The sequence below is a fragment of the Podarcis liolepis genome (genome assembly GCF_965112155.1).
Source record: "Podarcis liolepis genome assembly, chromosome: 6".
Lineage (NCBI taxonomy): Eukaryota > Metazoa > Chordata > Lepidosauria > Squamata > Lacertidae > Podarcis > Podarcis liolepis.
The window spans coordinates 37,206,105-37,221,967 of record NC_139559.1 but is presented as its reverse complement, the minus strand read 5'-3'; the positions used below and the strand labels follow the sequence as shown (position 1 = coordinate 37,221,967).

The 15,863-nt window shown below is 43.3% G+C and overlaps 1 protein-coding gene across 8 annotated transcripts in view; it reads right to left on the bottom strand.

Moving 5' to 3' along the window:
- KCND3 (potassium voltage-gated channel subfamily D member 3) overlaps positions 1-15,863 on the bottom strand; it is a 270,240-nt gene that overhangs the window by 62,452 nt on the left and 191,925 nt on the right. For all 8 annotated transcript variants that reach the window (XM_083508873.1, XM_083508875.1, XM_083508880.1 and 5 more), the window contains one exon: positions 4,000-4,162. In XM_083508873.1, the coding sequence (XP_083364999.1) occupies positions 4,000-4,162 (163 nt within the window). The remainder of the gene's footprint in view (positions 1-3,999; positions 4,163-15,863) is intronic.

Sequence of the window (15,863 nt, the reverse complement as noted above, 5' to 3'; positions counted from 1 at the left end):
TTGCGGGGAAAAAACAACAACAGCACCAGCTCATTATGGCTCGTGTCGCTCCACCTGTCACTTGGACTTACCATCAGGCACTGTGATGTGCAATAGCTTTGCTTTAGCCTTTTCTAGGAAAGACAAGGAGGTGCTGAGGTGCTATTAGAGCTAATTAGAAGAAAGTCAATTACCAGAGATTTCCCCCCAGAGGATTAAAAATGCTAGACAGTTGCATCAGCTGCCTTTTGTTTTATTTTCAGTTTTACTGTGAATATTATTTAATGTTCACTCCTGCTGGGGAAAAAAGAGCTTTTGTAGACCTTTGGAGTTATCAGTGTTTACCAACTAGATTTTATTGTTTTTTTTAAAGTTTGATATTGTCTTCAAAGTATACTGAGTGGGCAGGGACAGGAACACTTCCAAACCCTGTATGTCAACAGAATGGGCCAGCCCTACTATTGGACAGAATGAGGTGACTGTCTCAGGCTGCTGATGCAGAAGGCAGCCATGGCTCCTGAGCCATTTGGCAATTCCCTTCTGTTGGAGAGCATAGATGTGTAAGCCACATGGCCTGTCCTGCATCCTCTTAGGTAGCCTACAGCTGAGGTGGAAGATGCTATCCCAGTGGTGAAGCAAGAGTCAACTGCCAGAAGGGTTGGCTTGTGTATGTGAGAAGAGGAGTTGGGGGAACTGTCTTCGGGCAGCAAATTGTTTTGGGTGGGCCTTGAACAAAATGTTATGTTTGCATTAGGGCTACATGCCCAAAATGACTGCTCCCCTTCAGCCCTGTGAAAAGATAGGCTTCTTTCAAGCTCAACAGCCAATAACAAAAAACCACCCAGGAAAGGAATAGAGCCTGATATGCGGAGGCATACAATTTGGACAAGAAAATTGGCTTCCAGGTGGAAAAATCAAAATTGGAAACAGAACTGTTGGATCCCAAAACTAAGATTTTGTCAAAGATGTATAACTTGCTGTTGAAATGGAATACACAGGATGAAATGGTGAAATTTGCTATGATTAAATGGGCACAAGATGTTGGACATAACATAATGATGGCTGACTGGGAACAGTTATGGACCACAGGTATGAAGTTCACGGCATGTAATGCCTTAAGAGAGAATATTATGAAAATGATTTATAGGTGGTACATGACACCAGTCAAGCTTGCAAAAATCTATCATTTGCCCGACAATAAATGTTGGAAATGTAAAGAAACTGAAGGTACATTCTTTCACCTTTGGTGGACGTGCCCAAGGATTAAGGCTTTCTGGGAGATGATTTATAATGAAATGAAAAGGGTATTTAAATATACCTTTCTGAAGAAACCAGAGGCCTTTCTCCTGGGCATGGTCGGCCAAATGGTGCCAAAGAAGGACAGAACTTTCTTTATGTATGCTACAACAGCAGCAAGAATACTTATTGCAAAGTATTGGAAGACACAAGATCTACCCACTCTGGAAGAATGGCAGATGAAGGTGATGGGCTACATGGACTTGGCGGAAATGACTGGCAGAATCCGAGACCAGGGTGAAGAGTCGGTGGAAGAAGATTGGAAGAAATTTAAAGATTATTTACAGAAGTATTGTAAAAATAATGAATGTTAGAATGATGTCAGAATGAAATTAAGTGCTTCTAGCAGTAATGTTATAAAGGTTTATGAAAAAATGGATGGTTAATAGGTGAGAATTTAAAGTTATAATATATTAAGTTAAAGGACTAAGACAAAAACAAAGAGGGAAAGGAATTGCTGAATCAACCAATTGATACGGGGGTGAGAGGAGGTCAGGGAAGTAAGGAAATGAAATGTAAGATATGGAAGGATAAATTTGTTTTTAAGTGTTTTTTCTAAAAATAATAATTATACTTTGTATTTTGTATGTTTTTTCTCTTTTTTCCTTTTATATTTTCTCTTGTTTATGTAATTTTTTGTTTCTGAAATCTTAATAAATATTATTTTTTTAAAAAAAGGAATAGAGCCTGAGATGCATGGCCTAGGGCTGATGCCCCCCAATGGCAGGTAGGCCTACCAAAGTCTGCTCATGGAGGACAAGGCCCACCAGAGACCCCTTCAAGCCTGGAGCCATCCTGACTGCAGCACTAAGACATGGGTCACATGCATGAGTTTCAACTTACTTTAGTCTATTCTATTGTGGTTGTAATTTTATGTATGTTTTAAATTATGGTGGTATGGTTTTCAGCGATAATTTTATGGGCATTTTTGGGAACTGCTTTGAAGTTTTCTATAATCTACTGGTATATACAGTAAATGTTATGAAAATCCATCAATCCATCAGTCTTTATTCTCCTGTTATACACCAATCCACACAGCTCTCAAAACCAGTTCTCTCAAACCATGACTATATCTGCTCATCTACAGAACTCCATCCAATGTATGGTAGTAAAATTGCCGCTACTGATAGGGTTGAAGATGTTCTTGCTTATAGCCCTTGCACAAGTAAATGCCATAAGTAGGCATTACAGCTGACAGTCAGGTTCATGGCTCCACTTTGTCACCTGTTAGAACCAGGGGCATAGCAAGGGGGTGTGGTAGGTGTGGTCCACCCCGGGTGTCCCCACTAAGGGGGGTAACAAAATGGTGGGCAGCACTCACCACGGGGCTTGCAGTGTGCTCGAGCCACGCGTCTCTCCTGGGAGTGACGCGGTGGCTTGAGTGCCCGCAGGCTCCATGCTGCCCCCAAACAGTCCGCCCATTGCCTCCTCCTCAGGTGTAGGGCGGCTGAGTGGGAGGAGGCAGGCAGACACCTCGGAGGCCCTGCGGTGCCCCTGTGGGCGGCTGGCCCCGCCCCTGGGCGTAGGGCACATGCACCACTCCAGGCGCCCAATCGGCTTGCTCTGCTGCTGGTTAGAACTAGTTCACAAAATTAGGCTCATCACATGATTTCATATCACCTGACTACGCAACACTCAGGAACTGAATGTGTGAACAGCCTCCACTGAAAGGCATTACGTCTGACACAAAGTGAACAGCATTTTCCAACTTGACATCTGTGATGGCCCTTGAATGTTTCACTTGATCTTGCCATTCTTGAGTGATTAAAGTGCATGTGTTTTTTTAAAAGTGATTAAAGTGAGGCCCGTTTTTAAAAAAAGTTTATTGGGCTGAAGTGAGGTAACTTCTGCCATGCAATTTCTGTAGGGCTCATTATCAGTGACAATAGTATCATGTATGCAAGAGGGCAGCCTGACTACAAAACTGGTAAGCACCAGTTATGGGGAACTTAATGCTGACCACTGAAGCGCAAAACATGCCCATATAAGGTATAAGGAGGGTTCCAATAGGTGCAGAGAAAATGGGTTGAGTAAAGTTGCATTTCAAGGACTATGGTCGGATGGGGAGATGGTGGGACGTGGGTGGCGCTGTGGGTTAAACTACAGAGCCTAGGACTTGCCGATCAGAAGGTCGGCGGTTCGAATCCCCGCAACGGGGTGAGCTCCCGTTGCTTGGTCCTTGCTCCTGCCAACCTAGCAGTTCAAAAGCACGTCAAAGTGAAAGTAGATAAATAGGTACCGCTCCGGCAGGAAGGTAAACGGTGTTTTCGTGCGCTGCTCTGGTTCGCCAGAAGCGGCTTAGTCATGCTGGCCACGTGACCCGGAAGCTGTATGCCGGCTCCCTCGGCCAATAAAGCAAGATGAGCACCGCAACCCCAGAGTCGGTCACGACTGGACTTAATCGTCAGGGGTCCCTTTACCTTTTAAAGTTGCATTTCAAGGACTATGGTTGGATGGGGAGATGGTGAGGTGCTGGGGTGGCAGAAGGTCAGAGGATAAAATAGGTATGATGATGTATTTTGCCTGTATAGTGTGTGTGCCAATGGGAAGCTCTTGCAAACTCTTAAGACTCTGTTTGGGAATAAAATCAGATTAATTGGACTTGAACCCCCTAGGGAAATGTACCCCCCCTAGCTGTTTTGCTAGACCTTGCCAGGATCAGTGAAGCAGCATCAGAGTTGATATCCAAACATGCAGCATCGCTTTCAGTCATTTGCCTCTTACCTTTTGCGCTCGTCGCTTGTCAGCTCTTTGATTCTGATGGTAGATCCGGCTGAAGTTGGAAACAATAACTGGGACTGGGAGAGCAATGACAAGCACCCCGCTCAGGGAACAAATGGAGCCAAATATCTTGCCAGCAATCGTTTTGGGCACCATGTCTCCATAACTGGTGAAAGAGAAAGCAACAAAACAAGATGGCAGCATTAGGGCAAAGCTGATTGGATGAGACATTTGCAAAGTCAGCCAGCTGTAAATTGAAATTAGGACATGGGGCATTAATCATGTAGTTCGCTCTTGCATTTACCCCTTTGGTTTCATACATTTAATGCTTCATCAAAGTATTTCTATAGAACCCTCCTGCAAAACATCATGATGGCAAATAGCAACCGCAGCAACAAAACCCTTAAAAATAAAATCATTAAAATGACTGGCTACTCAGTAACATTTTAAACAACGACACAGTCTTGTTTGTATAAATTCCCAGTTCAGGGGCCCCTATGACGATTAGGATGTTAACATGTTTGTGTGTGTGGAAATAGGAGTTTAAACTCTTTCTCCCCAGCTGCAATCATGATTCAGACTGGGAGTTCTGTATCTGCAATTTACATTGGTTTTTAAAAAAGAAGAAGCTCTCATTGTCTTGCATGCTTGTCTTGCAATGTTTATATAATTCCTAAAGTTCCCCTGAATTTGGGCTGTGTGTGTGTGTGTGTGTGTGTGTGTGTGTGAACAGGCTATTGGGCACCACAAGGGAGAGGGGAGATATACACACCACTGCATCTGCCCTAAAGTCTCTGCAATGCTATTTAGATCTCACCTTCACTGGTTTATTGTGGCAACAGCCTCCTTCATCAGATGCTCAGTGTAGCACTTTGGTAGAATAAACCCCTGTGGCTCAGTGCATAAAAGCAATCTAGAGCTCTGTGAAAATGACAGATGAGACTGTGGACCAAGTCTGCTTACTTTACATTCATAACAATCACATGCTGATGGATGAGCTGTTTCAGTTTTACCTGGTTTTCTTCCAAGCCATCCTGGACCTACCTATTCGCAAAAAAAAAGAAGAAACCCCACAAGTTGATTTCATGTTTTGCATGACATTGTTTTCCCCTCATTGTTTTTTCTTTGTTTGCAATATACATAATTCGTGAAAAGTGATTCATATACAGCTGATTTTTTTTTACAATCCCAGCCCCCACAGAAGCACCATATGCCTACTTAGTTACATTTAACTTTTAAGTCCTTTCAGCTTATAAACAAAAGTGCCATTCCATAAATCACCATGTGCTCTCGGAGGCCTAAAGCCATGTTCTATTGATGTTGCAAATGTAAAAAAACCTATGCCAAGGTGATTGAAAGTTAGTGATTTCCTTGTTTATTGTTGTTCTGATTATCCATCTTTCAAACAATATGCAGGTGCTTCAGCTATTATCTAATTCAGTGTTTCTCTGACTTCTTTGCCCCTCATGAGCCACTTGAAGGCTGCTGAGAGTCTTGGCAGACCATTTAATGCCTTTTCTGTCTGTTGCAGCAATTATAATTCACAGTCCTAGATGCTGTGTGATTCCTAATTGTATTTTTGGACACTTTGTGGACCACCTGACCACCTGAATGAAGGTAGCACAACACTGGTGATCCCTGGACCAAAGTTTGGGGGCCACAGATCTAAGTAGTGGACATGCCTGCATCATTTCTAACGGCTGCTTGCACACTGGAGTGTTGGAGAGTGCAACACTGAACTATATGAACCCCTAAGGTCATAAACACATATTGAATCCAAGGTGATATCTTTCAGCGTGGTAACAGATGGTACCCAGTTACGATTCAGAATCCTGAAAAGGTGTGCTGTGATGTGCTGGGATCATGACTGATGGGCCAGTCAGCTAGAATTAAAGAGAACCAATCATCTGTGCTGCATTATAGGGGAATGTGTCATGCTCAACTGTAAATCAGGATTCAGAATCCCAATTACCTTAGCTGTAATATGGCACTCGGTAAGCCAGGGCAGTCAATCACACTTGTTAGTCCAGAGCAGTTGCTGCCCTGTATGTTTCATTAGGGAATAACAGCCAGAGTTCTCTTTATAGCACTAGCAAGGAGAATCTCAACTGAGGCATGGAACACCTATCCAAAGCATCATAGAGGAACGCATGAAAGATTGCTCTGGTAGCTCACAAAATAGGACAAACTATGTAAAGGGAGTGCATTTTTGGTGATACTTTCCTTGCATAAGATAAAAAAAGAAGAAGAATGAAGTTGAGCTGGAAGTTCCCTTGTGCAAGCTGCAAGGGATGTTGACACCAAAAAGAGGGAACTGCATCAGAAGAAGAAGAAGAAGAAGAAGAAGAAGAAGAAGAAGAAGAAGAAGAAGACAGGGCAAAAGATGTCATAGGTAAAGGGACTCCTGACCATTAGGTCCAGTCGTGATCGAATCTGGGGTTGCGGCGCTCAACTCGCTTTATTGGCCGAGGGAGCCGGCGTACAGCTTCTGGGTCATGTGGCCAGCATGACTAAGCTGCTTCTGGCGAACCAGAGCAGCGCACGGAAACGTCGTTTACCTTCCCACCGGAGTGGTACCTATTTATTTACTTCCACTTTGACGTGCTTTCGAACTGCTAGGTTGGCAGGAGCAGGGACCAAGCAACGGGAGCTCACTTGGTCGCAGGGATTCAAACCGCTGACCTTCTGATCTGATTGGCAAGTCCTAGGCTCTGTGGTTTAACCCACAGCGCCACCCGCGTCATAGGTTTGCATAAATTTTGCATTTGCTTTTTTATATGCATAGCTGCAAATCTGGGAATACTGATTATAATTCAATTGGACATACATTCAGGGACAGCCTACTCATTAAGGAGAGGCTGTTGTCTCAGGTGGCAGATTCAGCCCCCTCTGCTGCTGCTTGCCATGCCCACCTCTGGCTGCTTCCTTTGCATTTGCCTTTGCCTTTGCCTCTGCATCATGCATACACCTGTGTAGGTTATAGGGTCACCCAAGACAGAAGCTTATAGCAAAGAGGCTAGGGGACAAAGGGGGTTGGGTATGAGGTGTTGTACTGACATTTTTGCTGAAAAACCAGACCCATAGCACCCATAATAGTTCTAGGTAGTTTTCTAGTTCTGTTTATTAAAAAGGAATGGGCTGAATCTCATAAGCTTGACTGCCAGCATAATTCAGAAAAATGCAAGTGGATAAAATAAAAATAAAAAAGCTGGATTACAGGGGGTTGCTAAACCCCCTCTGATAAACTATTGGGTTAAATTATAAATAGCATTTTGCTTATTTCACTATGTGCTATAGTTTATTAGTACAGTGGTACCTCAGGTTAAGAACTTAATTCGTTCTGGAGGTCTGTTCTTAATCTGAAACTCTTCTTAACCTGAGGTACCACTTTAGCTAATGATGCGCCGCCGGAGCATGATTTCTGTTCTGATCCTGAAGCAAAGTTCTTAACCCAAGGTACTATTTCTGGGTTAGCAGAGTCTGTAACCTGAAGTGTCAATAACCTGAAGCGTCTGTAACCCGAGGTACCACTGTACTGGTGTAGTGTGGACGTTTGGGTGTTGTGCTGTTTTGTTTTGTTTTGTTTTAATCATGCTTTGAATGAGCTATTTCCCCCTCTGTGGAAATGATAGCCTTCAGCTAAATAATAATGATTTGAAATTGAAATTGAAATTGAAACTTTCGGCGGAAAAATGTTCTCAGCACCTTTAGGAACAAGCTAAATTAGTGGTTTCCAAAGCAAACTGTACCATTCCCTGGGAAGGGGATTTCCCAAGGGCTGCTAAGAAGCAAGAGGGTGGCAGAGGGAGATGACTATCTGACTTTGAACAGTTGGTATCAGTGGATCAAGTTCATTAATTTTGTTGATTTAATTAAACTAAATAATTTTAATTGGATTTAGAATAAATGTGAACTTAATTGTTACTGTTTTGAATTTATTGTGTTATTATCCTCCTTAGTGGGTCGTGCAAGCCATTATTCCGAACAATGCTTTTTATAGGGTAGATGGCACTAGGCATGAGTTTATGGAACCAAGGGGACGGTAGTGCCCCAAATTTGGAACCACGGAGCAATATCAAAATTCATCTCTGAGCCTCCAGTTTTAAAACACATGCTGCCCAAGAGCTTCATGCCAGCACGAGAGAAGAGGAAGCTAGTTACTTTTGATCAAAACGGAACACCAGAAGCAGAAAGATCTGTATCTCTGAACTGAATTTGTTCAAAATCCTCCACAATGGAACAAAATGACGGCCCACTCTTCCAGACCATCTCGCCAAGTCTGTATTTGCTGTCTCTTGCTCTTTTCACTTCTTCTGTGAAAGTGGAAGGCAGGCAGGGCAAAGCTCTAAAATAAAATCTCATGACACTGATCAGCTCTTGACTGCTGAGCTACCTTGTCCCTAGAGAAAGGCTTCCAGTGAATCCCCGAAAGCTGTGTGAGAGAGTGGCTCAATGTATGTGTGTGTAATTTTCAGAGTTCTGTAAATGCTTCACACATCATCAGCTGAAACCTAATTGTACCACACAGAGGCTTTGGGCTGGACTCGTCTAAGGCAGATGCACCAAAGCCTCTTGCAATGGCTATGATCAATAAAACACTCTTTGCAGCTATTAACTTTTTGGACACCCTCTTTTCCAAAGAGAGTTTAAAAGCCCTTGTTAAGCAACACTGCCTCAGCTGATGTCTCCTTTTGCTGCTCCCAAACAAGGCGAGGCATCAAATTAATCATATGCTGCGGATTTGAACTTGTAAACCTGGAGTGCTATTGAAAAGCTTTCTGCTGTTTACAGAGGACAGAACAATTGTTTGGTATAGGCTCCATTTTGATTGGTTTAGCTCAGTAGAACATTCATGCACATAAACTGTGAACCTTCTGAATACACAAGGCTTGAAAGGATAAGATATAAACCCACTCAATACCAAAAGGGTTAGTTTGGCATGATACTCGGATAAGAAGGAGCTTTCATGAATGACTAGATAGTTATGATATGAAACAGACCAGTAGCACTGGTGTTTCTATATCTTCCCATTTGTTCATTCCTCATTTTCAATGCATTCCCCTATCACTTTGCAAACCACAAACAGTACATGGTTGATGGTTGGCTTGGAGGGCCACACATTAGTTTTAATGGGAGAGAGAAGCCCATGGCTTTGGCCAATTGCTGTATGAACTTCATATAGAAGTATCCAAAACACAAACTAGACTTTCACACTTATATGAGGGACTTCTAAATGATCACTCCCCAGCCAAATTTGTAATGCAGATAATTTAATGCTCTGGCATTTCATGAAACAGCTGCAGCTACAAAACACAACACAAAACAATTTGCAAAAGAGAGAGAGAGGACCTTAACCCATTTCCTCATATGTCACAGTCAATTTCCTATCAGCAGAGCAGATGTTTGATTCTTTGGCTCAGCCAGAGGGGACATAAACGGAAAGCTGGCAAAAGAGAAACTGTTTCTCCCCACTGCATTGGGGGCGGTGAGCAGCAAGCATACAGTCTTCTGATACAATCTGCACAGCACAGCCAAATACTGATCATTTGGGTTGTGAGGGTGACCACAGGCTTGACTGAGAGCTACAGTGGGTACTGATAGCTATCCAATAATTCTTTGCAATACTCAAAGCAGAACCCAGTCTGCTGTAACTGGCTCAGTCTACAGATCATTTACTTTCCATTTCAGTTTCAACCAGGGCTAGTTCATGCATGCATGCACTCATCATTTGATGACTGTAACATCACTTGAGTACAAATGCATACCACAGATGAGGGTATGATGCCACCTCAAACACATCAAGAGTCGTGCCCAATGCTGCTGTTCTGCCAGCACTGCAGACTTCTGCTTGTGTAGCAGAATTCTGCCTTCCCCACTTTCCCCTGCAGTCCCCACACCTAGCACACCTTCAGTATCTGCTCCAGAGAGCATTCAGGGAGAGGAGATGAAGGGGAAGTCCTAATGAGCAAGTGGAGTTCTGCACATGCAGCTCTGGATACGGCCTCAAGTAATCATGGGATAAAAAGTCAAGGGATGCACCAGAATGTTTGAACCAATCAACCTATGAAAGCTACCTCTTCTGGGATTTTCTTTGGAGTCTGTTGATATAGTAAGTCACTTAAAAAATAAAAAAGCTGTGCATCCGTTGATGCATTTACCAGTCTTAATATATTCTCGGTCACAATGTTTGCTACTCTCTCTCCTTTAGACGTAGCTTACAAGTTATGGAAAATCTGTAGCCCTCCAGGTGCCAATGGACTCCCAACTCCCAACAGCCCCAGCTGGCATAGCCAATGGTCTGGGATGATGGGTACTGTAGTCCAGCAACACCTGAGGTGCCACAGATTCTCTCTCCTTGGTCTACATGGAAAGTTGTAACAGTGAAGATAGCTGGCAGAGGAAGATCTTGCCAATGCATAAGACAGATGTACTATGCATGTCAAGGGTAGGGGGACTTTTTGAGCCTGATGGCCACATTCTCTTCTAGGAAAAGTTCTGGGAGCCATGTGCCAATGGTGGACAGGGCTAGAAGTAGGCAGAACAATTACCGGTAACATTAATTTTACCTTTGCACAGTAGGCTAGTTTCTACATATTTACACATTCTATCCTTCCTTCTGGTAAGCAATAAGCATCATCAAAGTTCAACGACACAGTCTACCCTCCCCAAAACACTCAAAAACGATGCAGCGCTAGTGAGGAGCATGGCCTGGGGAGAAGGTGCATGCCAGAGGTGCATGTGGCCTGGGGAGATCCCAAGGGCCTGCAGAGAAGCCTGGAGGGCCACATTTGGGTGTGATATTCCCCATCCCTGCTGCATGCATTAAAACAAACACCCAATTTTCACAGTGTGGACTTTGAGGACCAGTTGACTCACAGGTTGATTGCTTGGCATTGGATGACCTGGAGCGGAATGGGTGGGCTAACTGCACTGAACAGCACAGAGCTTGAGCATTCACATGTGAAAACAGCTATGATGAGGCAGATACAAAATGCTGAAGATTCATATGTGGACCCAGCCTTGAAATGTGATGAGTAGCCTTTGGGCGATTGTACCAACTCAGCATCATCCTGTCTCAAGCAGTTTTATTTTCAAGCTAGTACATTCATTGCTTCAGGTGGACAACAGAGTGGAACTTCCCTGACTGAATTTTGTGCATGAGCACGTGGCTTCCTAACTCCTTCATCAAAGAAGATTGACTTATAATGGAATAGTCATGCCCCTTCTGGCTCAATTAAAACTTCTGAAGCCAAGACCACAAAAACATGTTCTCTGTAATTAAAATGTGACTTTGTATAACTCTGTCGCCCACTCCTACCTTTTGGCTTCAGTTTCTAAGCCGTCTGTGGGTGCAGAACAGGTTGATTCATACATTATGACAATGCAAAGCCTTTGCAAGTTGATTCGGAGTAGTTTTAATTCCTCATAAAGGAAACATCAGCCCTTGATGAGCTCAAACCCGGTCTCCACCGTAGATGGTCATTAAAGGTTCTTCTGAAACCATGGATTAAACACAACCTTAAAACTAAAGTACCCGTCATTGTGTGATCCACCTGAGGGAATGTTAAAATTGCCAGCTTGCTCTTCTGAATGCCAGTCAGCTAATTATCCTCCGAGAAGAAAGGCCCAGTAATTGGGCCATGACCATATTATATATACCTAGGAGCAAATGACGATCTGCTCTGCATAAGCAGATATGTAGTTTCTGCCAATCTCACAGTAGTAGGTGCTCTTGAAATTGGATCCAGGAACAAATAAATATATGGTTGGAATTGCTACTCAAAGTAGACCAATGCACATAAGTGAATCCAAGTTAGTCATGGCCAATAACTTCCATGGGTCTACTCTGAGAAGGACTAGAACTGTGTAACACCCATAGAGAATAGAAATATAACTTATTTTAAAAAGACCACAAAGCATTGATTTTCAAACTGGGTCTCTGGGGCACCTGAGTTATTCTGACGCCAATCAGGGGGTCCACCATGAGAGTACTAATCAGGGGCAGCTCTGGCTTTAAGAGAACACTTATAAGCAGTGTGTATTTTAGGAAATGATGCCCCCAAAATGTGTAATTTTGTGAAAAAATACCTACAAAAATAATTGACATTTTCAAATTTTAAAAAACATGCATTGGACCACATGAAACTTTGGACCACAAAACCAAAATGGGTGTTGCTGAAATGTATTTGACCATAGCTGCTAAATCTTCACTACTGGTGGCATCTGTGGTTGGCTGGCACAATATTAATTGCTAGCTGCTTCCTTGTTTTTGTCCCTGATCAATAGTGCCAATACTACTAATAGCCTCACAGCCCATTTATAATAGATAAATTGCCGAGCAATCAAAAACATTGTATTTTCATGAGCATTAATTGGGCATTCTAAACCCATGTGTGTTCCACCCCCTGGTCCCTCAGCCAGGAGTCAGAGAACCTCGGAAGTCTTCATTAATTCATTTTTTAAAAGACAACTAATCACCTTGAAAGTTTTTTTTTTTAAAAGGAAAACCCAACCAGCTAATAGTTCTGGTGAAAGCAGATTTTAAGTAATTAATCAATAGCCTCATTAGGGTTGCTGGGAGATAAAAGAGCATCTTATGATGAATGGCCAGAGGGCCTAACTTGCCCAGAAAGCAACATCAAAGCAGCCTAGGCCATAAAATGTTCTACCACTGCAGGCAAATGAAGAGCAGTCTTGTAGGTTAGGACACCACACCCTAACTTCAATGAATATAATCCTGGGGGGAATTGATCAATCTTTTTGTGCCCCAGTTCTAAAAAAGAAAGGAAAAAACCCTTCGCTTATTGCTTCATCCAGGGGATCTGAAGCTTTGTACCGTAATGTTTCCCTAAGATTCAAACTTGACCTGATATTCAGACCCAACGTCAGCAGTCAAGCTGATCAGACACTGATCTGGTCAGTAGGAACCCTCACTGGCTTGACTTCTGAGCTGCACATACACAACTGTGTCATGGTGCTGAATCAGGATATTTAACCCTTTTGTCTCCACCATGGTCCTGACCGAAATCATATACATACTGCACTGGTTATTTTCAATGGGAAGACAGCTTCCATTGGCAAGGGGTTGTGTGATTTCAGTTAGGACTACTGTGGGGATAAAAAGCTGAAGTCCCCTCTTCCAGGCCACCATCCCCATCAGGATTCACCCCACCCCACCCCACCCTACCCCTAGTTAAACAAAAATCAGCTGCACAAGCTTGAACTGTGCGACACACATAAATTTTGAAGTGGAGGAGCTCATCATGGGAGCCCAGATAGCCATGTCTCCCAGGAGAATCCAAAAATGGGTGATGAACTGTGCATCTTATAACAACCATGTAACACTGGTTTTACAAAACTTCTGGTTGCCTGTATGCTACCAATATTTCTAGGTGTTGCTGTTGACAGCTGAACCCTGGCAACCTGGGACCCAAATACTTGAAGAAACACCTTTGCTGGTATTCAGAGCTCTGCAGGAGAAGCCCTTCTGTTGGTTCTGCTGATAACTATGGTACAGGGCCTTTTCTGTGGCAGCCTCCTGGAAATGGGGTTCCCTCCTATCTAAAATGTGCCTGGTGTGGGCTTTGAGCTAGCTGAAGACACCTCTCTTTATCAAGGCATTTCGGGACTGCTGATCAGCATAACCCATTTGTAATTGGCGGACTGTTCTATGCTGTTCACATGGCATAGATTTTAGTACTCATCTTAATTTTTATTACTTTAGACTGTTTTATTGGTTGAATAATTTTTCTATGAGAGAAGAGCCCTGACATTACTTAAGATGAAATCTTTTGAACAAATTAACGAGTGAACAGCAAAACTAAACACTTTCTATTACAGCAGTACAGTCAAACCTTGGTTCCTGAACACATCCGTTATCATATGTCTTGGCTCCCGAATGCCGAAAACCCGGAAGTAATTGCTCCGGTTTCCGAACAATTTTTGGAAGCCGAACGTGCTATGCAGCTTCCGTTTTGAGTTTCCTTATTGTATTGAGGCTTCTGCTTTCAGTTTTCGGTTGTTGAACATTTTGGAAGTCAAATGGTCTTCCGGAACAGATTACGTTCGACAGCCAAGGTTTGACTGTACCTTTATCTGGTTTTTTTTAAAAAATAAAAACTTTATATAGAGTTTGACTGCTCCCTCGCTGAACTGTTAAAGTGCATGAGCATTCATCTAGGACACTAAAAAGCACACCAAGCAAATAAAATAATGGCATTCTTGCCATTTCTCATATTTTTTGTCTTCTGCAAAAAAGCATTTCACAATGCAAGCCCAGAACTAACCCCCTTCAAAATAAGGTTATAATCTTAAAAGGTTGTGCACTCCTTTTTCCAGCACTGCAGTGCCACATTTCCCCCCTGAGAAGTTGAAACAAAACACAGGGTCAATTTCAATTCACAGCTTTTGAAAAGAAGTGAAATTGACAATATTCAGAAGCAATCCATCCATTTGCATTCCATTTAGTTTGAACTGAATGTGGCATTGCTAAGGTTTTCAGGAGAATCATGCTGAGGAGTCAAAGGGGTAGTCTTTGCTCAATCATGTTCATAAGCCCCTATTAGCTTCCAGGCACAACTCCAAGGTGCTGTTGCACTGCTACAGGAGCAAAAGCACCAGAAATAAATGTCAATATAACCTTATACACAACAGCTTGGATATGTGCTGGAAATGGGCTGGCTGCTCCATGCAAATGCAGCTGCTGTGAACTGACAAGCAGTCAAGTGAGAAAGTGAGAGGAGTAAGCAAATTCTTGGCTTGATTGGCCCACCTGCTTTCTATGCAGCACGTTGCACAGAGGCAAAATAGGATGGTGGCTGGAGGGTTTCATGCACCTAAGCAGTCATACAAAGCACGTTGTTTACTTGACAAGATATAAACATTCTTCTTCTTATTGACTGAAGGGCTCTTCAGAAAACATTCTGTAGGCAATTTTTCCTGCTGCTGCAAAGATCTGCAGGGGGCACTAGGGCTTGTTTTGATGGATTAATATCATGCTGTGGCATCAAGCAAGGACCATGGTGTCTTCAAAATGAATATAAAGTAAATAATCTAGGACTAAAAATAGTATATTAAAAAACAAACAAAAAAAACCCCATATTCATCATTATAGGACAGGAGTTTGGTCTACAGTGGTATCTCAGGTTAATTCAACTTTATCCATTCCGGAGGTCCGTTCTTAACCTGAAACTGTTCTTAACCTGAGGTACCACTTTAGCTAATGGAGCCTCCCGTTGCTGCTGCGGCGCGATTTGTGTTCTCATCCTGAAGCAAAGTTTTTAACCCAAGGTACTATTTCTGGGTTAGCGGAGTCTGTAACCTGAAGAGTCTGTAACCTGAAGTGTCCGTAACCCGAGGTACCACTGTACAACTTAGTTCACATGCCGGGTTTCTCAGATGATCTTGGGGTTAGCTGGAATCAGGGGTGAAGGAAGGCACCTGGTGTGGGGTGTTGAGGGGTGGGGAGAACTGCCCACAGGGACGGGGCAAACCTCCCGGCAGTGCATGCGCGGTGCCGCTACATACGGTGCATGTGCAGCGCCGCTACATATGGCACAAGTGCAACGCCGCTACATACCGGCATCAGGGTGATCTGTGCATGGAGGGAGTGATCTGCTGCGTATTGCAGCATTGGTGGTGGGTAAGCTGCGTGGCAGGGCGTGCGATTGGCATTGGGGCAGGTAATTCCCCATGAGCTGTAGCATCAGGGCGGGCTTGTCTGCCCCCCTGCAGGGATGGTACCCGGGGTGCACCGCCCCCCGTCCCCTTCCTCCACCTCTGGCTGAAATTACAGATTTCGGTATCCAATTCTATCACTTCCATTGGAGGCCTCTTAAACCAAGACACATTTCCTGTATTTCTTTGGG